Here is a 25,215-nt window from a genome sequence, read left to right as displayed (position 1 = left end):
ACACTGAGGTGCATGTAACTTTTCACATTTGTTTTCGTTTCTTCGTTTTCTTTCAATTCCAGCAGTGGAATTGCTGGATCATATGGTAGTTCTATTTTTAGTTTTTTAAGGAACCTCCATACTGTTTTCCATAATGGCTGCACCAATTTACAATCCTACCAACAGTGCACTAGGGCTCCCTTTTCTCCACATCCTCTCCATTTGTTATTTGTAGACTTTTTGATGATAGCCATTCTGACAGGTATGAGATGATACCTCATTGTGGTTTTGGTTTCCATTTATCTAATGATTAGTGATGTTGAGTATTTTCTCATGTGCCTATTGGCCATCTGCGTATCTTCTTTGGAAAACCCAGGCGGTTTTTCTTGACATCCCAGGTTGGGTGTCTCTGTTTTGCACTCCTCTGGCAGTGGCATCTGCATTTACATTTATACTTAGAGAACCCCAATTCACAGTCCTGCCCTTCAAGATGCTCACAGTCTCATGGCAGATGCTGCATATTCTTTTATAATTGCCTTTTTTGCAATGTCCTCCTAGGGTGGTGATATGTTTTAGAAGGATCCTGCTAGCTGCTGTATGGGGAATTTCTTGAGGGGCAAGACAGAGTCCAACAGTCCAATGAGAGGAGGGGTTTCTGGTGTGACGCAAGAGAGGACTGTGATGATGTGACCACGTGGATGAGAGGCAGGTGGCTTCTACTTCCTGTGGTAACGAGAGCTGGGCCTGAATCCCAGCTCAGCCTCTCCCTGGCTATAGACTTTGGGCACCAACTTCTTGGCATCATTGTGAGGAATAAAGGAGGGAATAAATGTTTAGTAGTAGTAGTAGTAGTAGTAGTATTCCAGACATATTCTCGAGGTCAACTGGGGAATGTGGGAGGTGATGGAGAGCTGGATCAAGGATGACTCTTGGATTTCTGGAAATGGGTAGGCAAGTCAGACATGACTCAACGCTGAGCATGTCAGGTCATGATGGGAGGGCATATTTGGGATCTGTGGGTGGAATAAGTTCAGGCCTTCACATCTCAGCCCTGGCTCGCTCTGAATCCTGGTCTTCACCCCCATGGGCAGGGCAGGGTGGATCCAGCATAGGCAGCCAGAGGGACAGAACTGATTAGAAAAAACAACGGGCCAACTATCTGAAAGGCTAGACCCTATCAAAGGTGCTCTGTGTGGCCCTGGGTAATTCACCTTACTGGCTGGGGCCTGAGCTCACACATATGTGAATGAGGGAGACAACTGGGCCCAGCCCTGGCCTCCCAGACACCGAGCCGTGAAGTACAGACGACAGTGATGTTGAAACACCTCCTCTTCCTTCAAGATCCACTCACGTGTCACCTCCTCCTTGTCACGTCTCCTGGTTCCCCAGCCAGAAGCAACCCCTCTCCACTCTGGGCTCCTAGAACCTCCACACTATGGGCACTTACTTCCTTATACCCACCTCACAGCTCCCGCACAAAATGGCATACACAGGCCGCGCGCTGCCATGTCTGCTGCACATCCTCCCTGCAAGTGGCCAGCATAAGCCCAGGGCTGGTCCAGAACCCAGAGCTAGTCATGATCCCAGCTGACAGGGGAATTAGCGTCCTTCAGGTGAGGCGTCTGAATGTGAAGCACACCACAGGGAACACAGGGGAATCAAGACACACCCAGGGGTTGCACACGGGGAGCCACAGATGGACAACATTAACAAAGGATTTTAAAAAATCATTTATTAAAATCCTCAGTTATCAGGTGGAGGTGGGTGGCTTTTCCAGAGTAATTTTACACACACAGATAAGTGTTTGGAGACATTCTGTGAGCCAGTGGGAGAGGTTTCCAGAGGGTCCACCAGCCAAAGACCAGTACATTCTGTGGCGGCTCTGAAGATGCTCTCTGACCATGAGGAGGGGCAGAGACACCAGAAACTACCCACACACACACCCCGTCTCCTGCTAGCAGGAGTGCCTGCACTCAGGCCTCCCCCAAGCTCTTTTTCCAAGGCTGTGCATTTCCCGAGGGCAGGCTGGGCATGGAGGACTAGGGTTGAGGGGATATAAAAGGCCCCAGTCAGTCCAAAGAAAGGGCTGCTTCTTCAGATGAGGTGGCCCTCAGCCAGCACCATCCCCTCCCCACCCAAGGCCACTAAGGCAGCCCAGCATCCCCTACCCTGGGCTCAGGTGGCCTCTTCTGTCCTCTTCAGGATGCATGCAAACAGGGCACACCTAGACACTTGCACAGAGTCACACCCCACTCACTGACTTCCACATATGCACACAAATGCAAGACACGACAAGGTCACATTCAAACAGTCACCCCAAGTGCACATGAACATTCTCCATAGACTCCAAAGATAGGCATACAGCTACTCATACACACATGTGCACACACACACACACACACACCATGTACACGCGGGCCCCTCATAAGTACTCTCTCCTTATATAATTTATATAAATATCTACATAGTAGCTGCTGGGGGCTGCTACTCAGATCCCCTGCCCTCTTTCCACTGAACCCATTCACTTGCCAGGTCACGCAGCAGGACAGAAAGTCAATGCACAGGTACAAAAGCCAGGCCCCCTCGCCCTGGTTCAGGACCACTCTTCAGGGCCGTTATAGCGTCAGAGCCTTTGTTCTTGCTGCAACACAGCTCCTCCCTCTATCCAGTCCTGCTTCAGTCATTCCCCCAGGTGGTGATGGCCAGAGTGCTCCCCAAAAAAGTATGAGTCTGTGCTGAGCTCTCTTTCCTTAAGGGTCTTCAGTCCCCTGGCCTGGAAGAGACTACATCTTTTCTACCTGCTGCCTGAGGTTGACCTGCAGCACCAAATCCACAGCCTGGGCCTGGGCAAAAGCCCCAAGATGATTCCTGGACAGGCCACCAAAGAGCTGACTCCAGGCTGGGAATAGATCAGGGAATCCTCCTAGCTATCTGCATTTGGTACTGAAATTGGCAAAAGGAATCTAGCCTCAATATGTGCTTTTGTTCCTAGTCTCAAACCATAGTTGGCTATGTGACCTTAGGGAATACTTCCCTCCTTTGGCCTCAGATTCTCCATATATATAGTGGGAAGTCTGGAGTTTGAGACACAGGCTTCCTGTGACATCTATAAAGGGCTGCAAGGCATGGTTTAGATCTACGCTGCTCCAATGTGGTCCACTGGTCAGCAGCACTGGCCTCATCTGGGAACTTATTAGAAAAGCAGAATCGTAAGCCCGACTCAAGACCTGTTGAATCATAATCTGCATTTTCACAAGACCCCTGGGTGGTTCCGATGCACATTACAGTGTGAGAAGCACCGTCCTGAATAAGCTCGGAAAGCCCTTTCTGTTTCTAGAGTTCTATGATACACTACTTCACCAGGATTGGGATGGAGGATGTGGGCCTTTGGGTTGAGAGGGGTTACTGATTTGCCAGCGAAGTTTTGTCTTTATTGATCCCTGTGACCAGACAGCTCAATTCCAGTCAGCTTTCATGACTCCAGCAGAATTCCCAGCTGTGGTAAGAGTAATTTTAAAAATAATAATACAAACGATGACGAGGATTGAGGACGGTGAAGAACGGACTTCTCTGTGACTCAGGACCTCCTCACTATTAGACATTCCTGCCCCCTTTCACCCAGGAGAATCCAATGAACATCTGGATCTACCTGGAGCCCTGGGGGCTGACTTTTCTGAGCTCATCCCGGAAACACTTCCTCTGGGTCTAACAGAGGGTGACCAGGAAATGGATTTTGTGGGGCAGAAATGCCACGCCAGCCCTTGACTACCCATCTCCATATTTTTATGCTAGAGAAATACATTTTATCTTGATTTAAGCCGATTATTTTGGGTCTCTGTTATCTGCAGACAACCCCAATTTTAACTGATACACTGGGAATTATTTCAGATTCCTTTTCTACTTCTCCCTGCATTTAATCACCAAACACTTTTGATTCTTACTCCATGATATGTCCCAGATCTGTAACCTTTTCTCCATCATTGCTACTTCTACCTGAATTCAGACAACCAAGAATTTCTTGCCTGGATTATTGTGTCAGCCTTCTTTTGACCTTGTCTCCCTACCTCTTAGGAGTGTCCTTTCCAATCCACCTTTCATACCAGCGACTCAAATTAGCTTTCTAATGAGAAAGTTAAATGTATATGTTACAGAGACCCACACCCAGAATGGTGATAATCGTTAATATTATCTGTAATTTTTTATGAAGCAAATATGACGAAGTTGTCTTACTCCCTCCATAAGAGCAAATATCCTCTTGTGCCCTCCTGATCCTGAACTGAAGTCTCCTTGGTGTATTCTTTCAAACTTTTACATACATTTGTGAATGAATGTATCGTATACTTTTGTGTATTTTAAAATTTTATCTAAACGGCGCCATATTATACCTATAGTTCTGCGACTTGCTTTTTTACGTTTTTGAGGTCTATACGTGTTGATACCTATAAACTGAGCTCATTCATGTCAGTAGTAACAGCTACCTCTTCGGTCAGGTCCGTCGTCATTAAATGAAGGAAGCGTGTCGAGCGCTGTGAACGGCAATAAACTGTGTTGTCACTGTTTTCCGGAACCACGTGGCGCCGGCGGTGCAGACACCCCTGCAGCGGGACCCAAGGCCTCACGGAAGCCAAGCCGCTCCGCTCCGGCCGCCAGAGTGCGCTGTGACGCGGCTCGGGGCCTGGCGGGAGGCCGCTCTAGCCTCGCCCGGGGAAGTCGCTGTCCTTACCTTCAGCAGGACCCTGCGCCTCCGTGTCCGTGCCCGCTGGCATCTCCGCTCCGTCCTCCAGCTACCCACTGCCCTGTCGCCGCCCACCATGGCCCTGCTGCACTCCGGCCGCGTCCTGTCCGGAATCGCCGCCGCCTTCCACCCAGGCGTCGCTGCCGCGGCTTCTGCCAGAGCCAGGTAAGCGGGGGAAAAAGGAGCCAGGGCGACGGGCCTGCGAGCTGCCGACGCCTCAGAACACCTAACCCGCCTTCAAAGCACACGCGTGCACCCTCACACACCAACTTTCTCTGCTACTCCCTTGGCTTCACAGGGGGCTGAGGATTGAGCGTCCGCGCCTCACAATGACCCTTCGGGTCCTACCTCCCACCCCTCCCATGCCCCTAGGACTGTCGGAGAGCCTGCCAACGCGTTCCCCTGGCTTAGGAAGTGTGGCCCTCTACGGCACCCGGACTCCCATTCAAGGTGGAGAGGTCACGACACGCAGATTCGGCGCAGTGCGGGTGGGGGCAAGGGGAGAGCCCCCGGGCTGTGGCGCCGAGCCGGCCTCGCGCGGATTGGCTGCGGCGCCGGGAATACCTCGCGCTAGTTGGCTGCGGCGCCGGGCGGGGATGGGGGATGGGGGGCGTGAGCCCTTGACCCGCTGCTCTGGGGGGTGGCGGGGCTCACCTGTTGGGGTCTCCCTGGGCCGTGGCAGGGCTGGAGGGGCGGCGGCTGGCTCCCGTTTGTGTGCCGGGGGAAGAAAGCTCAAGGGAGGAAGGTTCTCAGGGCCCTGGCTTTCGGGCTTGGCGTTCCTCCCTGCATCCTGTGACCTTGGCGCGCGGTGTTCTCCCGCCTGTGTCGCCTCCTGAGTCACCGGTGATCCCCTCCCCCTGGCCCTTTGACCCTTGGATGTAAGAGTCGGGGTGTAGTGACTTTTTTTCCCCCGTTTTATCCCTTAGGAGGTCTGGCTGTAGGGAAGTTGCCTTTCTTCCCCTCCCTCTTGCTCTGCTCTTCGTTTAGTATTTCCTAATCGCAGCCAGGCACTGGACCAGATGCTCGTGCTAGATGCAGCGGTGAACAAGCCTGACGGAGGGACCGATGTCACTCAAAAAATTCCAAATATGTAATTTCAAACTGTGTGATGTGTTGCAGAGAAAAGGTTACAGAGCATTAAACGAGTTAGTAATCCCTTCCTAGTGGAGAGAGCCAAGCCAGGCTATATAATTCACACAAGAAGCCGATTTGGGAGAGTGCCCTTAATGACTACCTAATCAGGAACCAAGTCTCCAAACCACCCCAATCAGACCTTAACTCCAAAGAGCAAAGCCTTGACCTCTCATACCTGCCTTGGCCTTTCGTTTGAATGTATGCACGGTGTCTTTAAGGCGGCAGAACAGTTTGTCCTTACCAAAGCTCCACACTCTTAGCAGTACAGTTTTGCCCACGCTTTCACACTTTCTTCTTTACCTAATTTGGTTCCTTCTTGGCCCACTGTCAAGGTGTGCCCTTTTTTTTTTTTTTTTTTTTTTTTTTTTTTGCCGTACACGGGCCTCTCACTGTTGTGGCCTCTCCCATTGTGGAGCACAGGCTCCGGACGCGCAGGCTCAGCGGCCGTGGCTCACGGGCCCAGCCGCTCCGCGGCATGTGGGATCCTCCCGGACCGGGGCACGAACCTGTGTCCTCTGCATCGGCAGGCGGACTCTCAACCACTGCGCCACCAGGGAAGCCCCAAGGTGTGCTCTTTAAGGCAGCCTACCTGGACTAGAATTAGGGAGGGGTTATCATTTATGCAGCAGATTTGGAGAACAGAAAATAGCGCCTAAAATTATGGGCAAGTGAAAGTCTGTTTCACCATTGTAGTAATCTTAAAATCTTAAATAGTAATCTTAAAATAATCTCTTGTTTTATGGATTTGGTTGAGTGGCCTACAGCTCTGCTTACAAAGTGCTTGGTGAAATCCCTATGGGTGTTACCTTTTAGTCTCTCTTTCACTTTGACAGCCTAACTTGTTTTTCTTTTGTGTCTCTTCCACATTAGAATGTGAATTCCATGAGAGCAGAGACTGTATCTACTTTGTTCACTGTTATAATATAGTATTTCAGGACGTAGAACAAATTGAGTATTTTAATTTTAAACCTTGATTTTTAAATTAATGTAATGGAAACATATGACATTTTAGCATTGTACCTTAGTTCAAAGTCTAAACGTAGGGGAACCAGAGTGGTTCAAAATGTGTACCAAAAAAGTCTTAAAATATTTGAGCCCCTGCAGTTGAGGAGGTGCTGTTCAGGTTTAACAATGATGCATGATTCAGTGATAGAACCAGATGCCATATCTAACTATGATTGTTAACTGTTCAGACAACAAGGAAGTTAAGAATCTCCACTCCTGCCACGGTGGATATGATCTTTACCTAAAGCCAAATGGTAAAATTGGAAAACATTTAAACAACTAATTGAAGTTTTTTTTGTTTTTATTTTTTTTTAAAAACAGCTCATCTAATACAATGAAACCTTGGCAGTTGGTATTCTGAAGGACTGAGGATTTATCCTATGACATACTTAATTTTCATACTTGGGTCATTTAAATGGAACTCTCTAAGTTCAAGTGTTCCTATAGCTGCATTTTTTATACAGAAGGAACTAACCTTTAACCTTTTCTTCCTGACCTGTGCTGTAAAAGCATAGTAACATGAAATCAGACATAGTCACAGGTCAGTGAAGAAAGGAAAATATGCTAATGTATTTTTATTATAAATACCTATTCTTAATTATTTAATTCTCATTATTTAATTTGTAGTTAAATAACTGAAGGAGTATCATGAGACCCTTTAGAAAGGCAGTGCTCAGTAGTGGTACAATAACCAGTAAGAAGATCGTAATTGTAGTATTGTCTTTGCCATTTTTTAGCTCTATGATCATGAGCAAGTTAATTAACTTCTCTTCTTATTTTAAAATAAGAATGTGAGGGAAAACATTCTAAAAACTATAAAGCACTAGGTAGACTCCCAGAAAAATTGCAAGGTATTTGAGTTGGAAATGCTTATCTGAATACTTTGTACCTAACATCTTTTGGCTGGCTGGTCAATATTGCTCAATGGCTGAAGCTTTGCACTTTTGTCCGAAGTACATAGATAGGAATGCTTTGTAGGCCGCAAGTTATCAGTATCAATTTTGTCCCTGGAACACTCTTGGTTTCCTCTAGTACTGTCCCTTAAAATCATTAGAGTTCTTACAATGTGGGCGTGATCTTTATCCTTAGAAGGAATGGAATAATAAAGGGCATAGAGGACTGAAACATCATTACTGATATAGGACTGACTAATCAAATTAAGTATTCCTGCTTCTTTATTTAGATTGTTTCAGATTTAATGTTTTGAAATTTTTTTAGAATCCTTCTTAAAAGATACCACTCTCAATCAGTTCTCTGCTAGAAGACTTAAGGCTATGATTTCTGAGAGAATTTCTCTACTAGATAAACTTTTTAAAGAACTTGACAAATAAGTGCTTTTCACACCCTTTAATAAGAATGGTGCCTTCTCCTTGTGGTTTAGGAGCAGCGGCTCTGTCATTGTTGATGGAAGGCCCTGGAAACAACCATATTTTTAAAATTGAAAATTGTTTATTAAAAGTTCTCTGTATGTCATTGGGCATTCAAGGTGTTCCTTGCACTCATCAGTTAATGACAGTGATATAGGTGGGCAGGTGGCTACATGTTTTCAGGGTCTGAATCATGGGTAGGACATAATGAAAGCTTTTGTCAGGACCAGTTCAGAAGTTGCTTCGAGGTAGTATCTGTTTCTTACTATTGCTTAGATACTGGGACAACCAAGCAGCCTAGAACACTGAAAAAAGAATGAGAAGGATTTTGAGTCCTGGCAGTAGTGCTAGTGAAGAGGAAGAATGATAACATCTCAGAGACTCCAGAGAAAACTAACTAGTAATAATTGAAAAGCAAGAAAGACCTGCATTTGGTCATAAAGTTATGACTTATGCTCCTTGAATTTTTTACATACTTGGCCTCACCAGTCTTCATACTAGGGGCAAGGTGGTTATAAATAAAGGTGTAGTAGTAATAATTTAGTAACAGTGATACCAGCTAACATCAAGCACTGTGTATCAGGCTCTGTTTCTGACTGTTTTATATTTAATAGCTCCTTTCATCTTTGTAACAGCCCTGAGAGATAGGTACTGTTGTGCCCCCATTTTACAGGTAAGAAAAATTGAGACTTAAGAGAAGTTAATTGATTCGCCTGTGCTCACACAGCTGGTAGGTGGCTGAGCATTTGAATCCATGCAGTTTGCCCTACTGACATTGCACAGGGCAAGCTATTAAAAGAAGTAAAAGCCTGGGACATCTGAAAATGGAATAATCCACCCTTTGTTAAGACAGAATTAGCTGTACATACCAATTACAGCTACTGAGACTGAGACAATTTTCAGCTTGTCAGGAGAGCTTAAAGTTATTTTTTAATTCTCATTTTTTATACATTTTAAAAATATTTATTTATTTATTTAATTTGTCTATGCCGGGTCTTAGTTGCGGCACACGGGATCTTTGTTGCTGCGTGCTCATGGCTGCACGCGGGATCTTTAGCTGTGGCATGCGAACTCTTAGTTGCAGTATGTGGGATCTAGTTCCCTGACCAGGGATCAGACCCGGGCCCCCTGCGTTGCGGGTGTGGAGTCGTAGCCACTGGACCACCAGGGAAGTCCCTATTTTTTGTACATTTTTTAAAGGTTACTTTCCATTTACAGTTATTACAAAATATTGGCTGTATTCCCTGTGTTGTGCAATACATGCTTGAGCCTATCTCACACCCAGTAGTTTGTACCCGCCACTCCCCACCCCTATATCACCCCTCCCCCATCCCCACTGGTAACCACTGGTTTGTTCCCCGTATCTGTGGGTCTGCTTCTTTATTCATTAGCTTGTTGTATATTTTAGATTCCACATATAAGTAATATCATACAATATTTGTCTTTCTCTCTGACTTAATTTCACTTAGCATAATGCCCTCCAAGTCTATCCATATTGCTGCAAATGGCAAGATTTCGTTTAAAGGATATTTTTTTAATGTAAAATCATGACTCATACAAATATAAAATAACGAATATTGTTAAGCATTTTAACTCAATAAGTAATGAGGAAATCAGTAAGATGTTACAACCAGTTCTAAATACCTGGCAATTCTCTGTCATCCTCTCCACCTCTACTCCCCCCATCCTGGTTCAAGCCCTCATCTTTCTCTCCTCTCTGGGTGCTGAACCAGATTTTTCAGTGATCCTTCTGCGTTTCCCCTCCTTCTCTGCATTCAGTACCCCACCTTGTGACCAGATGAGCTCTAAAAATGCAAGTCTCCTCGTGTCACTGTTCTTACCTGATCACCATCCCCCCTGCAAAAAAAAACCTTAAATGATTCTGTATATTTTCCCTACATCCAAAGTAGAGCCCAGGAACCTGTATTTTAATAAGCTTTCCAAATGATGCCCTTAACAAGTTTGGGAACAGGATAAAACGCAATCCCTTTGGTTGGATGTCACAGAACACCCTTACATTGGTCCTTGCTTACTTCTCTAGTCTCATCTTTTACCACTCACAACTTCTCACTGCCAAATTACTTGAAATATCCTTTGCCTGGGAATCCAGGTCAGGTTTGGACTGCTTTGAAAGTGTACACATGCACCCTGTCCTCCCCAGGATGATTCAGGTGCCCCTACCTTTTGCTTCTCACAGCATTTGTATTAATATTATTGGCCTCCACTCTTCTGCAAGGTGCTTTGAAGTCATGCATTGTTGGATTATTGGTCTATTGCTATATCATGTGCATGGTAGACAGGAAAACATTTGTTGAAGTGGATTTTTGGCAGATCCAAGATGTCTTTGGCCATGGAAATCTAGTTGCTGTGACTGATGTCTTATATTTCCCATTTCAGCTCCTGGTGGGCTCATGTGGAGATGGGGCCCCCAGATCCCATCCTGGGAGTCACAGAAGCCTTTAAGAGAGACACCAACAGCAAAAAGATGAATCTGGGAGTTGGTGCCTACCGGGATGATAACGGAAAGCCTTACGTGCTCCCCAGTGTCCGGAAGGTAAGCTTGCCAGATGTCTGTTTGATGGGGATGAATAACTGAAGGGCACTCCTGAAGAGAGACAGAAAGACTCCTGGACTGGGAGTCAGGAGACCTGGGTTCTAGTTCTGATACTGCTTGAATCACATAGGTTGTCTGGGCTGTAGTCTCCTTGGCTATAAAAGTGAGAGGTTGGAACTATATGGTCTTTTCCAAGATTGAACTTCTATGATTATCTGTAAAACAGGCAGAGTGTCATGTTTTATCCTGAGGATGCACAAAAGGACCAAGCATTTAAACATTGTCTCTTGGTGATAGGAATAGCCCTTTGTGGATGAGGGTTACCATTGTTATTTTACATTTCTCTCATTTTGATTGCCTTAATAAAACCCTCCTACCCAGGCGTGTTCTGTTCTTTCTTCCTATTGAACTATAGAATAATTTTCTTTATTTTGTCGTATTTTTATTAGTAGTCTTTCTATTGGTTATCACAACTTAAATAATGTAACTAATTTCCTTAGAACAGTGTTTTGTTTTGGCTGCGTTGGGTCTTACTTTGCGCGTGGGCTTTTCTTTAGTTGCAGCAAGCGGGGGCTACTCTTTGTTGCGGTGCATGAGCTTCTCATTGCAGTGGCTTCTCTTGTTGCAGAGCTCAGGCTCTAGGGTGCATGGGCTCAGCAGCTGTGGCTCGCGGGCTCTAGAGCACAGGCTCAGTAGTTGTGGCGCACGGGCTTAGTTGCACATCCTGCAGCATGTGGGATCTTCCAGGACCAGGGCTCGAATCCATGTCTCCTGCACCGGCAGGCGTATTCTTAACCACTGCGCCACCAGGGAAGTCCCAGAACAATTTTTTAAAAGAAAGTATGTGTTTCCTTTCCATCTGCACCTCCTCTGATGAAATATGTGCTGCTTTGTCACTTCCAAACATGGGGTAGTGACGTGTTGTTCCTGCATATAGCAGAACTAGGCATCCTGAGTGAAAGTTACAGAAGCATACTTTGGGGTGGGAATAAAGAACCCTCTGATCATCTGAGCTGCAGTAGGCTGGCTCAGGCCCTCTTGAGCCACTGTAGTAACAGAGCATGGGCTGAATGAACCACTGAAAGAAGAAATTTCTGAGTGTATGGGAGTGTGGATTAGGTGTCCTCTCTCTAATTCTCTGAGTAGAAAAAAGGACTCAAGAAATGGTTGTGATGAGAAGACTCACAAAAAACTGCTGGCTACTGGGTCTCAGGTCATGCAGGGATTGCTTTTGTTCTCAGTAAATCAGTTTAAAGTATTCAGCAGGTGTTAGCTATTGATAGAAGCTGAAACACCACCACACACTTTTGTACATTACCTCTTAACTCTTCACCTCAGTCGTATGAGGTGTAGAAACAGCTGTTCCCCCATTCAACAGGTGAGCAAACTGAGGTTCAGGGAGGTTAATAAATCACCCAGTGTCACACAGCTAGTAAGGGACAGGCAGGCCTCTGACTCCAAAGCATGAAGATATGTGACTATTACTATTAACCTTTTGAAGTTCTTAGACTGGTATATACCTTGAAATACTTCTTTATGTATTTGTTTTGGTTTTATCATCTTATATCTATTTTAAGTGTTGCTCTTAAACCTTGTTCTTGTGCATCCCAAGAATGCCATTTTTTTTAAACCAAGAGACACCATATACCTACCCATTCACATAAAACCTAACTTAATGGGCTTCCCTGGTGGCGCAGTGGTTGAGAATCTGCCTGCCAGTATAGGGGACACAGGTTCAAGCCCTGGTCCGGGAAGATCCCACATGCCACAGAGCGACTAAGCCCGTGCACCACAACTACTGAGCCTGCGCTCCCTGCTCTCTGCAACTAGAGGAAGCCCGTGCACAGCAATGAAGACCCAATGCAGCCAAAAATAAATAAATAAAAATTTTTTTAAAGTCTAACTTCTAAAAATAAAGTAAAGTATGATAAAAATTTAATATTCCTGTTCTGTAATATAAGATATATTCTACTTACCCTTCTTCTTGAACAATATCTCCAAATTTTTTTAAAAGGCTTTACTTCCGAAACTTAACTTATAAAACATTAGATATTATTCATGGTAATTCCAGGTAAGGAGAAGAAACTAAATGGATGCATTTTCTCTTGTCTAGGCAGAGGCCCAGATTGCTGCAAGAAATTTGGACAAAGAATACCTGCCCATTGGGGGACTGGCTGAATTTTGTAAGGCATCTGCAGAACTAGCCCTGGGTGAGAGCAACGAAGTGTTGAAAAGTGGCCGGGTAAGGAGAACAGACTCTGGCACCATACGGGTCTCTTTAAATCTAGCAGTTTAAACAAATATGAAATAATTTAAATAAGAAAAGATACACCACTTTGTGTGTGATGATTGTTTTGAGGTAGCCGCACGATGACTAATATCTCTTCTTTAGGTAGTAAATTGCCACTAATTCAATAAAAGATTTCATATAATACCAATTCCAAAAATGTAGTAGTAATCCTAAAAATGTAGTGATTTGACTTAAGATTTGACAGTTTTTGCTGTTAGTCTCTGTGTGTGCTTATGTTCATTTTACACTGAATGGCTTTGAGGAGTGCCAAACTATGTCAAGTTTTAAGGCCTATAATTAGGCCCCACCCTCATGTCCCAAGCTGCCAGCTTAGGTAGAGGAAACAGGCAGAAAACAAGCCACGGGGTGACTGTCAGGGCCAGGACAAGCCTGGCACTCCTCTGCCACCCCTTCACAGCCAGCTTGGATGTTGAAAGAGCAGACCATGCTCCCTCCATGCTGTCTCCCTCCTCAGAGGGCAGAGAGCATCACTGCAGCCAAGAGGTGAAGCACAAGTGGTTCCCAGGTGTCTCCTCCCTCCAGCTCCTTGGGGGCCCTCTTACTGTGGAAGAAAGAGGTCCCTAAAGGTCACTGAACATAAGCTTTTTACAAACAGATTCTTGTATGCACCCACAGAGTAAACACAGGCCCAGCACTTGTAGTAGAAGACTCACATCATGCAGGTGGGATGCAGCCAGCCAGCCTGACATGTGGTCTCATGTGCATTATAGTTTCCTTGCTTTTGAAACAAATGTGGTTTTTTAATAGATTTGTGTGTTTAAATATTTATTTTTCTGGGTAAACCTCGACCCCAGGGTAATGTAGTAATGATCCTAAGTCATGGACAAAATATGGTTTGATTGCTATCCATATACTCAACCACCTGTTAACCTCTCATTAAAACGTCTGTATTTTTCTATAATTTTTGCTTAGTCTGTGTATCATCTAGTGAATTGTAACCTAAGTGTAAGACTGGCCTATCTTAAAATCACATCAGCTTCTCTTTTATAAATTGCTATGCCTTTCTGATTCTTATTATCAGATTTACAGTTAGGTTTTTATTTCTAACATGCCAAAGTTTGCACAGGCAAACTTTGTTTACTAAAGAGTTTGTTAGTAGAGTTCCCCCTCCCACCATTTAATCCATTGCCTCCCAGTCCAGAAAGTAGATTTATGTTTTGTAGAGCCTTGTACTTCTATGGTGCCTAAAAACAAAAACAAAAACAAAAAAACCCTACTGTAGCTTCTTACTCATCCCCTAAAGTTGACCAATTTGAAGATTTACCTCATGCCATCTCCCTGTTACCCAAAAAGTATTTTCAGATTATGAAAACTCATAGAATATTACTCATGTAATAATGTTGTTCTAATATACTTGTTGACTTTTTTTTTTTTTTTTTTTTGTGGTACGCGGGCCTCTCACTGTTGTGGCCTCTCCTGTTGCGGAGCACAGGCTCCAGACGCGCAGGCTCAGCGGCCGTGGCTCACGGGCCAAGCCGCTCCGCGGCATGTGGGATCTTCCCGGACTGGGGCACGAACCCATGTCCCCTGCATCGGCAGGCAGACTCCCAACCACTGTGCCACCAGGGAAGCCCACTTGTTGACTTTTTAAGATGACTTGCTTTTTGATGTTCAGAGAGTCATTCAATTTCATATAAGTCTAGAATAATATTTTAATGTAGTGACTGTTCATCATGTCTTTTTTTCTCTGTATAAATCACTCCTTTTTCATATCTCGTGGGGGGCTGTGTCCTGAAAGTTTCTCATATAACACAGTATGATACTAACAACTTTCAGGGCAGGCCATAAGGAATTAGCTTCCACATCAGCACAGGTGTTAGAAACTGAAGAGCCAACTCTTTTGAGAACCTGTAAGGAGAGTTGTTCTCTCTTAGAAAATGGAATGAAACAGTAGTACTGTTCTCTTGTTTCTAAATATTCATTTGGAAGGGTGTCTTCATCTTCTGAAGAAAGAAGGGTATTGACCATACGGTGCCTCCCTGTGGGCTTGAGCTCAGGTTTGTTAAGTCGTGGGCCCGTAGAGAGAGTGCTGCACCTCACTGACCAGGGGTGTCTCTCCTTCAGTATATCACCGTGCAGACCATTTCTGGAACCGGGGCCTTAAGGATTGGAGCCAATTTTCTGGTGAGTCTGGAAACTCCTTCTGTAAGACGGTCTGTAAGCTGGGGATGATGGGGTTCCCTCTTGCATATGTGTTTGACTTCTGACCCAGAAGTAGATTTCCTCTTTCCACAAAGCTGGAAGATTTCCGGTTCTTTAATAAATGGAGTTGGGAGGAGAGGGGAGAATGGAAGTACTTAGAAGAAATTATAAGGAAGAGATAATTATAATAATAAGTACAATTTATTGAGCACCTACTGTAACTAGGAGCTTTTATATCTTAACTTGTTTAATCTTTCTGAGGGAGATTTAGTTAATGCCATTTTACAGAGGAAGAAAGTGAGGCCCAGACAGGTCCTTGGCTACATAGCCAGTGTAATTGTTGCAGCCTGATTCCAACCCAGGCAGTCTCGCTGCTGAGTCATCACTGTCTCTCAATCTTAGAGAGAAGCCAACTTTCAGTAGAGAAAAATGTCTTCTCAGTTAAATATATCAACGTTTTTGTTGTTGTCTTTGCCTCTCCTTTCTTCATTTTTCCATTCCCTTTCATTCCATCTTTTAGCAAAGATTTTTTAAGTTCAGCCGAGATGTCTTTCTGCCCAAACCAACCTGGGGAAATCATACGCCCATCTTCAGGGACGCTGGCATGCAGCTACATAGTTATCGATACTACGACCCCAAGACGTGTGGCTTTGACTTCACAGGCGCTATTGAGGACATTTCAGTAAGTGTGGCTTTCAGGGCAGGACAGGGAAGGAACAAGGAATAAACCTCCCTGTGGAGATTTGATGTCTCCCACTTAGGTCTCAATATCCAACTTAAAACACTGGGATGAGGGACTTCCCTGGTGGTGGTCCAGTGGTTAAGACTCCATGCTTCCACTGCAGGGGACACGGGTTCAATCCCTGGTCGGGGAACTATGATCCTGCATGCCGCACAGAGCGGCCAAAAAAAAAAACCAAAAATACCAGGATGAGCTAATTCCCAGACCTCATGTTATTTTCGTTACTTATCAAATAAGGGTGACCCTATGGCATTTCAGGTAAATGATCTCCTTTAAAGCTGCAAAGTAATCTCTTGGTTGTTGTTCTCTTCAGAAAATACCAGCAGAGAGTGTTATTCTCCTGCACGCCTGTGCGCACAACCCCACGGGAGTGGACCCTCGTCCTGAACAGTGGAAGGAGATGGCTGCAGTGGTGAAGGTGAGGCAGGTGAACTGACCGGTGACTGTTCTGTGTTTAGTAACTAGCCTTGGATGCTTCACTTGGCGAAGTCTTAACAGTGAGAATTAACCTCGAGACTGCATGAAATTTCCACGCATTGTGTAGTTGCCAAGAAAGAACTCCTTGTTTGCATAATTAGCAGTTCTGTAATTGATGATACATGAGCAGTTTGAAAATAATTTTTGCTCCTCAGCTAAGATGTATAGAATTCTGATAAAACTTGTCGCTGGCTAGTCTGCACAGTCGGTATCCCCTGGCCCCAGGATATCTGCTGTTGGTGCCTACACTTGCCCTGGTCAGTGGCTCCTTGTTCATCCTTTTATCCTCTTTTTCACATCCCCTCCTGTCTTTTCCACTCTCCTTGGCATTGCCGTTAATTATTCACAGTGATTCTTATTCTTCTGTGAGAGAAGGCACTAGTCAAAATTCCCAAGGAGGAAGATATTCCTGTTGGCTTGTGTCCCCATTCTCATTCCTTTCGGTTTCCCTTTCTTTACGTTCTGTCAAACCTAAGCTGTGAACAGAGTGGGACAGAGAAACAGCATTCAGAGAGCACTTTCAAAATGAGATGGTTATAGTGAGGCTGTCCCCTGAACTCTGGGAATAAGATGGCCTGCCAGAGTCTCATTAGCCCCAGGAAAGGCTGAGGCTCGTCCTGTGTTGGCTGGACCAAAATAACTACCCAGACCACTGTGGGCCTTAGAAGAGCTTCCTGTTTGGACTTCCCTGGTGGTCCACTGGTTAAGACTCCATGCTTCCAATACAGGGGGCGTGGGTTCGATCCCTGGTCAGGGAACTAAGATCACACATGCCTTGCTTCCTGTCTGACCAGACAGCATTCTGTCCAGGTTGGATTAAGATTATCTTTTCTTAATGTCTTCTTGAAGGCCCATATCCACCAAAGTATTGAACAAAAAACTATATGTTGATATATTAACTCTCGGAAAATTAAACATCTCCAAACTGCCACCTGGGGAGAAAACTGTTGACTTTGTCTGAGTGAAGCAGGCATGGTCCCAATAAGCACAGGTAACCATCTGGGGCATCTTGAGAAGAACTGCCTAAAGCTTTGGTCATCTTTTCTTTCCTTTCCAGAAAAACAATCTTTTTGCATTCTTTGACATGGCCTACCAAGGGTTTGCCAGTGGCGATGGTAACAAGGATGCTTGGGCTGTGCGCTATTTCATCGAACAGGGCATTAATGTCTGTCTCTGCCAGTCCTATGCCAAGAACATGGGCTTATACGGTAAGCTAAAGGACCTAGGGTGATATGTGTTCTGTTGAGACTGAAGAAGTGGTGGGAGAGGGTGCCACAAAGGTGTAGAGTCTTGGAAGGGGTGGGTTGTGCGTGTGCGTGTGTTGTCCGTGTCCCTCTTACCCAGAGAGGAAAGACGGGTAAAGTGGATTTTACTGCTCTAAGCCATATCTTATTCAGTGTCCCTGAATTCCTCCAGCAAAGAAACCTATCACGGCTTCTCTAAACAAAAAGCGACTGCTCTGTGAGCCAGGAAGATAGATACAATGAGGAGAGACCTGTGACCACTCTGTAGTACTCCAACTTTCTGTTGTAGATTCACCATGCTGGTTGTTGAAAACTTCTTGTTTATAACAAAGCGTTATTTTGTGCTTCTCATGGAAACAGATAACACATAGCGAATGGAATCATGACTGCCTTTAGTATTTTAGATAGGAGAACCAGAAGACAAGATCCATTTTTTTCTTTTCAGGTGAGCGTGTTGGAGCCTTCACTGTGGTCTGCAAAGATGCTGATGAAGCCAGGAGGGTAGAATCACAGTTGAAGATCCTGATCCGTCCCATGTATTCCAACCCTCCTCTCAATGGTGCCCGGATTGCCTCCACCATTCTGACCAGCCCGGATTTGCGGAAACAATGGTAAAGGCGCTTTGCCATTCCCCAGCCGTCTGCCCTTCCCACCACTGATCCTTCAGAGCTCCTTTATACTTGGCTTATAGGGACATGCAGTGTCACTCAGCTTCCATATGTGGAAGGGGAGGAAGGAGAGAGGAGTGTACATTTTGTCAGCACTTTCGAACAAATAAGTTGGTTGTTCCCTGTAAGAGAAAACATTGGTCTAGATTAGGGGTTGGCACACTATGTTCCGCAGGTCAAATCTAGGCTGCCCCCATTTCTTGATGAATTGTGTATGGATGCTTTCATGTCACAACAGCAGAGTTCAGCAGTTGTGACAGAGTCTGCAGCTCACAAAACCTAACATATGTACGATTTAGCCCTTTAGAGAAAGCTTGCCAACCCCTGCTATATATAATTCGGAGTCATGGAAGGTGTGATTTGTTACATAAGAATTTATCCTGTGTAGCTGATTAACCGAGGGTGTAGATCCCTAAGCAGCTCATTGGATAGAAAAGCTAAGTCTGTGAGAAACTTCTTCCACAGCTCACCTGGTCATCATGGAACAACTGTTTTTTCTACCTTAGATTAATCCTCTGAACATTGAAGTAAATAGAGTCTGGTTCAGGATATTTCTTTTCAGTACAACAGATCTATACAAGGCTTACCAAAAAATCAACTACTTTTTAAATTAGATCTGTTGTAAAATTAATGTGTGAGTACATTTCAGAAAGTTTGGGCAAGTCACTATAAGCCAGATTTTTTTTCTTTGCCTGTTATTATTCATAGTTGTAACATGAATAGTATGTCCATGTATCATATGTATGTGTAAATATGTTATATATGTGTGTGTAGGGTTGGTTTTGTTTTTGTCACTAAGAATTATTCTAAGCTTTTTTTCTTAATATTTTTAAGTGGTTTTTAAAAATATTTCCATGGTCCTTAATGGTTATCAAGATGTTTATTTTTTTAATGTGTTCATTTCAATACTTATTTGAAGTCTGTAGTGTACAGAGATGACAGAGATACTGTGCTAGGTGACTAAGATATCTCTTCCCTTGGGGAGTTTATAATCTAGTGAGAGAGATACACGTATAGCATTGCTACAAGACAGATGGAATAAGTGCTGAGTAAAGGAAGAACTATTGATTAGTGGGGAATGCGGGAGGAAGTGATGCAGACAGCAGCATTTGAGCTCTGCCTTGAAGAAAGAAGGCAGAGGAAAGGAAAGGAAAGGAAGGAAGGGGAAAGATGTGCGTGAGGATCAGCACAGGCACGTGATGTGCATCGTGCTGGATGTGCTTCAAACCAAGTGGGTTTTGTAGCAGAAACACGGAGTGTAAGGAGGGTGGAGAAGGCAGCAAAGCTGGGAAGGTGGGAGCAGGTCGTGTAGCACCTTGATATTGTGAGAAGTTAGAACTTCATTCTGTGGACAACAAGGAGCATGGGGGCGGGAGGGGGCAGGGCGGGGGCAGTGGTTGCTAAGGTGGCCCTGGATCTAGCCATGGTCATGTACTCAGTGCCTTTAGGGCCCAGGCCTCAAAGTGAATGAAGCTGGATGGATAGGACTACAGGAAATATAAAATCATATGCCATCCTTAGTGGGGCTGGGGGCTCCAGCCGGTAATCACAAGGCTGGTGCAGTGTTGCCAGCTTCTTGTTTTTCAAGAGAGGCTGCAAATCCACGTCTTTATGTGCATGTACCAAATCTAAGAATGTTTAACTGGGTCAAATAAGACATGATGAAGACTCTTATTTGGCCTTTCATTGGCAGTATGTAACCTCTGTTCTACCTATGCATGACATCATGGTGGAGAGATGGTTTGAAAAGTGAACACGTAAGAACAATGAGATAAATTATTTACAGTCATCTAGTTAGTGAGAGCCAACAGGAATTTCCCATAGCTCCATAGGAACAGAATGAATGAATGGGTAGATTCTGAGGAAGGGGAAGACTGTGTCCTGAATCCAGCGAGCATGCACAGTCAGAGGACTGCCTTCTGTGCTCCCCCAGATAGAATTCACCCTCTCTTCTCAGGGCCTCTCTTAACACAGCACAGTTCTGTCGATTCTTATCCCACCTTGTTCCATAGTCAGTTGTTTGCAGGTTTGCTGCCAGCCACAATGGTAAGCTTTTAAAGGGAGGGGCCGGGTCTCAGTCCTCCCTTTCTCCTCAGCACCTAGCACATGGCTGGGCACATGGTAGGTTCACAGCACACTGTCTTTAATTGTGAAGGCAGCAGTGTTTCTTCCACCCATGTTAAAGAATAAGGTTATATTTTACTGTTTAATTTGCAGCTTTTGCCCCTTGAGTAAGGGATGGAGAGCCTTAGTCCTCCTATGTTTTAGAGTGATTTAGTCATTCATTTTTCTTTTTTTTTAAATTGAACATCTAATTGGCTTTATTAAATAATTCATGAATTGGGCAGTATCCATCTAGTAAATAGAAAGGCACTCCGCATTCATTTTTCTTAATAACTCAATTACGTCAGCTATTTTAGTTGCCTGATCAAAATGGTGTTCTGATAGAAAGCAGGATGCTGTAAAATAGCTTTCTTCCGAGACCAGTGACAGCACAGGACTCGGTCAAAAACGGAGAATTGAGGCTAGAGCAGTACGCAAGGGAGGTAAAAATGCCGGGAACTGGCTTATCTGTTAGTGCTTGGCCAGAATTGAGCTCCATCTTGGGGATTTTTTCCAGGTTACAAGAAGTAAAGGGCATGGCCGACCGCATCATTAGCATGCGGACTCAGCTGGTCTCCAACCTCAAGAAGGAGGGCTCCTCCCACAACTGGCAGCACATCGTTGACCAGATTGGCATGTTTTGTTTCACAGGCCTAAAGCCTGAACAGGTGAGTGGACTCCGATTTCTCCGCAGCAGACCAGTTGGTCAGTCCTTGCAAACAAAAATTCCTCAGGTCACCTGCCCATTTAGGATTACTCTAAAAACAGTCATTTTGAAGCTTCATTCATAGGTAAAAGAAATATGAAGCTTTCATTTCGTTTTATTCTTTGTTGGTCGTTTACCTGTCTGTATCCTCTATGAGGTTGCAAACTTCTGAAAAACAGAGCTTGTTTTGATCATTTTTATAAACACTGCTGTTTCTCAGAAAGATTCCAGAACAAGCAGGAGCCTGAATATTGATAGGAAGAGTAGCTGTTCCATAGCTGGATTCTGGATCAATTTTTCTACAAAGGCTGAATATATATATAAGATTTTTTTCACCTGGTCGCACTTCAGAATTCAACATCCTACTTTAAAATAGCTTTTTATTCTTCTTTCATTCTGAGCTAGCATACCAAATTCTGGGAATAGGGTTTAAGTGAGAAAACAGACCTGTTATTTTCCTGTCCTAACTGTTGGCTAATTGTGCCATGCCAGGGCTGGGGAGACCCCCCTGACCAGGAAGTGCCCACACACTCTTCTCTATGCAGGTGGAGCGGCTGACCAAGGAGTTCTCCATCTACATGACAAAGGATGGCCGTATCTCTGTGGCAGGGGTCACCTCGGGCAATGTGGGCTACCTTGCTCATGCCATTCACCAGGTCACCAAGTAATTCCCCTGGTCAGAGGGAACAGAGACAACCTTCCTGTCTTCAGCCTCTGCTACTGTGAGATTCACATGGAGGAAGAGGGAGAGTGGATGGTGGTGAGCGGATCATTTTTTTCAACCACAGTACTTTAAAACTCAGCGATTGAATGTGTTTCTCAGAAAAGAATGTGCAGTGAAATAGGGCGGAGGCACCTGTGGCTGGTGTTGGGAACTTTGTGGCTGTAAACCAAACTCTCACTCATCCTTTTATCTCCAGTTTTTCCAACAGAGTTTACATGTACAAGAAAGATATAAGCCCAAAAAATACCTGTCAATCACACCATTGCAATATTTCAGAAGCTTTAACAGAAGCACCTTTTGGTGTTGCGGGTTCCTCTGTAAAACCAGTGTGAAAATAGCACCTATTAGAGGCTTTGTGAAAAGACCTAGTTCTAACATTAACAGTCAACCTCATGTTTGTCCTCCCATGATTGAGCAACCTTATCAACAAACCGTATGACAGAAATCATGTTTTACAGCGAGTCTGCTACCGCTGCAGCAAAGAAAAGATGCAATTTCCCGTCTTATTTAAGAAAAAAAGAAAGAAGGCTCTCCTTTTTAGTACTTGCAGGCATTTTAATGTTCCTCTTCTTACTCACTGCTGTTCTTTTCCTTAGGCACAAAGATCTATAACTAGCCTAGATTTTCATCCTGTTCTATTCCTTGATTGACCATCAGTCCCATCCCATAGGATTTACTTATTTGAAGAATGAAGAACATTATTTACTGCTCATCCCATACCCTCGCTTTTCTTGGCAAAGAATAGCGGAGAGTAGGTAACTGCACTTTATTTCAGCATCCCCTTCAATGATTGTCATCTCCTGTAGGGATGTTGCCTCTGCCCAGTTGGACCTCGTAGCTTTGTTCAGTATGGTTGTGCAGTCACTCATTTCATATCATGAGTCAGGCAATGCAGGGTAGAATCGGGAAAGAGGATGTTCTGGGCTTTGATTTCAACTTTTGTGTGCTGCCAGCTGGGCTCAGGCTTCACCCTTTGGAAGGATAACCACCATTTGCTCTAAATGTAGACTTATTGCAGCGTGGTCTCTCTGTTACAATAAAGTTACTGTAGACCCAACCGCCATTTACCATGTTATCTTTTTTCTTTAATGGGATGAAAGGTTAGGAGTGGGTATATATCCCTGGAATCTGGAATTGTGTCCAGATGACCATAAGCCAAGAGATATTATAGCTGTTTCGAATGTAAACCAAAGCCACATCTTTGTCGTGTCATTCCTCATGTCCAGTCCAACAACGCTGAAAATGTTGGTACAATCCTTTGGACCTTGGTAGACAAGTAAATGGAGTGCCTCAAAGGATCCTGTGGATAGAGGCAGTGATGAGGAGATGGGGAGGGGAGGTGGCAACTTTGGGTGTCTAGAGGAGTCAAGTAGGTAATATAAACAAACAGTGCATGTAAAGTAAAAAAGCGATGGGAACTGGGTGTGAGATGATTGTCAGTGACCAGCCCGCATCCTCAAAGATGAGGCATAGTAGGGAAGTAAGTGACAGGCACTGTGAAAATGAAAGCCCAGGGCTGCAGGTCTTAAATTTTTCAAGTAAAATGGAAATCCTGATTTTTTTTTTTTTTTTTGCGGTATGTGGGCCTCTCACTGTTGTGGCCTCTCCTGTTGCGGAGCACAGGCTCCAGACGCACAGGCTCAGCGGCCATGGCTCACGGGCCCAGCTGCTCCGCGGCATGTGGGATCTTCCCAAAACGGGGCCCGAACCCGCGTCCCCTGCATCGACAGGCGGACTCTCAACCACTGCGCCACCAGGGAAGCCCCAAAATCCTGATTTTTATGGGAGGTCTATTGATGCTTAAAAGCTGGCAACTCTTTTTTTTTCTTTTTTTAATGATTTGCAAGCAAGATGCAAACAGTAGATCGCCAGTGTGCAGCCTCTACTATAAAGTTATATGCTCTGTCAGCAGACATCCCAAGGTAATTCTATCACCTTCTGCTTAATGCCAGGAGCCATTCAGGATAGGACAGCTACTGGGCAGACAGGCAGTGGAGCAGGAGTCAGGCCCAGAGCTCAACCACAGCGTTCTGATTATTGTTGGGAGGGGAAAGCAGGCTCAACTTGTTCGTTCCCCCTTGCTTCTCCTCGCTCTCTGAGAGACACAGTATATGATGGGCTCACTCCTTCTTGGCTTTCTGTGTTCCTATTGCTAATGGATACACCAAGGTGGTAAAAGGTCAAGTGAATGGACTGATTCCCCGAATGTCTTTGGGAAACTATCTTAAGTGGGGAAACAGTAAACATATTAGTCAGCTGCTCTGTAAAGGAGATGACTGCCTAGCTTAGAAGAAACTGCTTTAAGTCTCCCTCTCTGGAGCCAAAATGATTCAAAGTTGGATGCCAAGACCTCAGCTGGAAAAGGAACTTGACCACCCGACTGACCTTGTTATTTTTAAACACATGTATTTCCAGCTCACTCTGGACCAAGTCCTATTCCTCACTGAAAAGTCATGTAGGGTGTGAACCTGATGTTTTCCTCACAGTTCAGTCTGTTGGCCATCAACCTTTTCCTCATTTCCTACTAGGGTCTAAGATGTTCTTCCACTTGATGGAGGAGGTAGCTTGCCTGCCCAGAAAGAGTAGTCATGCCTTGTTTACCATCAGTTGAGGTAGGATAGTTCCCAAATCTGGATTTTTTTTATTATTATTAGTTCCCTGGCCTTACCTCTAGGCATTCTGACTCAATATGTCTCAGGTAAGGCTTGCAAATCTATTTTTTTAAATGAGAAAAACAAAACTTTCTAGGTGGTGCAGATACAGCTGATGCATGGGCCAGCCATTGGGCGCTATTAGAACAACTGCCTTAGGCTTACATCTAAACAGCCGAAGTCCAGCTCACTCAACCAACTTGAGAATTTTGTTTGAAACTTTTTTCCTTACTTGTAGGCTGTGGAATTTTTTTTTTTTTTTTTTTTTTGCGGTACGCAGGCCTCTCACCACTGTGGCCTCTCCCGTTGCGGAGCACAGGCTCCAGATGCGCAGGCTCAGCAGCCATGGCTCATGGGCCCAGCCGCTCCGCGACACGCAGGATCCTCCCGGACTGGGGCACGAACCCGCGTCCCCTGCGTTGGCAGGCGGACTCTCAACCACTGCGCCACCAGGGAAGCCCTGTGGAAATTTTTAAAATTAATTTTATTGGAGTATAGTTTATTGGAAAACAATTTTAATAGAAATTATTGGTTTATTTATATCTAATAACTGAAAGACCAACTTTTTCTTTTTTTTTTAAATGATAATCTTATAAAAATGTTGAGAATAGTATTGCAAATCACATAACTGATAAGGGATTCGTATCCAGAATATATAAAGAACTCTTACAAC

At 44.6% G+C, this 25,215-nt stretch overlaps 1 protein-coding gene and 1 long non-coding RNA gene across 4 annotated transcripts in view; one reads left to right on the top strand and one right to left on the bottom strand.

Moving 5' to 3' along the window:
- The window catches only part of LOC132510275 (uncharacterized), a 119,334-nt gene extending 114,328 nt beyond the window's left edge, over positions 1–5,006 (bottom strand). For both annotated transcript variants that reach the window (XR_009537261.1, XR_009537259.1), the window contains exon 1: positions 4,703–5,006. This is a non-coding gene — a long non-coding RNA (uncharacterized LOC132510275). The remainder of the gene's footprint in view (positions 1–4,702) is intronic.
- GOT2 (glutamic-oxaloacetic transaminase 2) lies at positions 4,683–22,948 on the top strand. 2 transcript variants are annotated; one of them, XR_009537255.1, is made up of 11 exons: positions 4,683–4,879; positions 10,618–10,774; positions 12,888–13,016; positions 15,150–15,209; positions 15,748–15,909; positions 16,283–16,387; positions 17,504–17,654; positions 18,136–18,301; positions 20,979–21,129; positions 21,713–21,927; positions 22,088–22,948. XR_009537255.1 is itself a non-coding variant. In XM_060132092.1 (10 exons), exons 1-10 carry the CDS (start codon positions 4,791–4,793, stop codon positions 21,833–21,835), a joined length of 1,293 nt encoding a protein of 430 aa, XP_059988075.1. In that variant the 5' UTR covers positions 4,683–4,790; the 3' UTR covers positions 21,836–22,948. The 2 variants fall into 2 exon arrangements, 1 of the variants encoding a protein (XP_059988075.1); XM_060132092.1 differs by having other exon boundaries at positions 21,713–22,948.
- Positions 22,949–25,215: the final 2,267 nt, after the last annotated feature.

The sequence above is a fragment of the Lagenorhynchus albirostris genome, chromosome 19, assembly GCF_949774975.1.
Source record: "Lagenorhynchus albirostris chromosome 19, mLagAlb1.1, whole genome shotgun sequence".
NCBI classification, from domain to species: domain Eukaryota; kingdom Metazoa; phylum Chordata; class Mammalia; order Artiodactyla; family Delphinidae; genus Lagenorhynchus; species Lagenorhynchus albirostris.
This window is presented reverse-complemented; position numbering and strand designations above follow the sequence as displayed.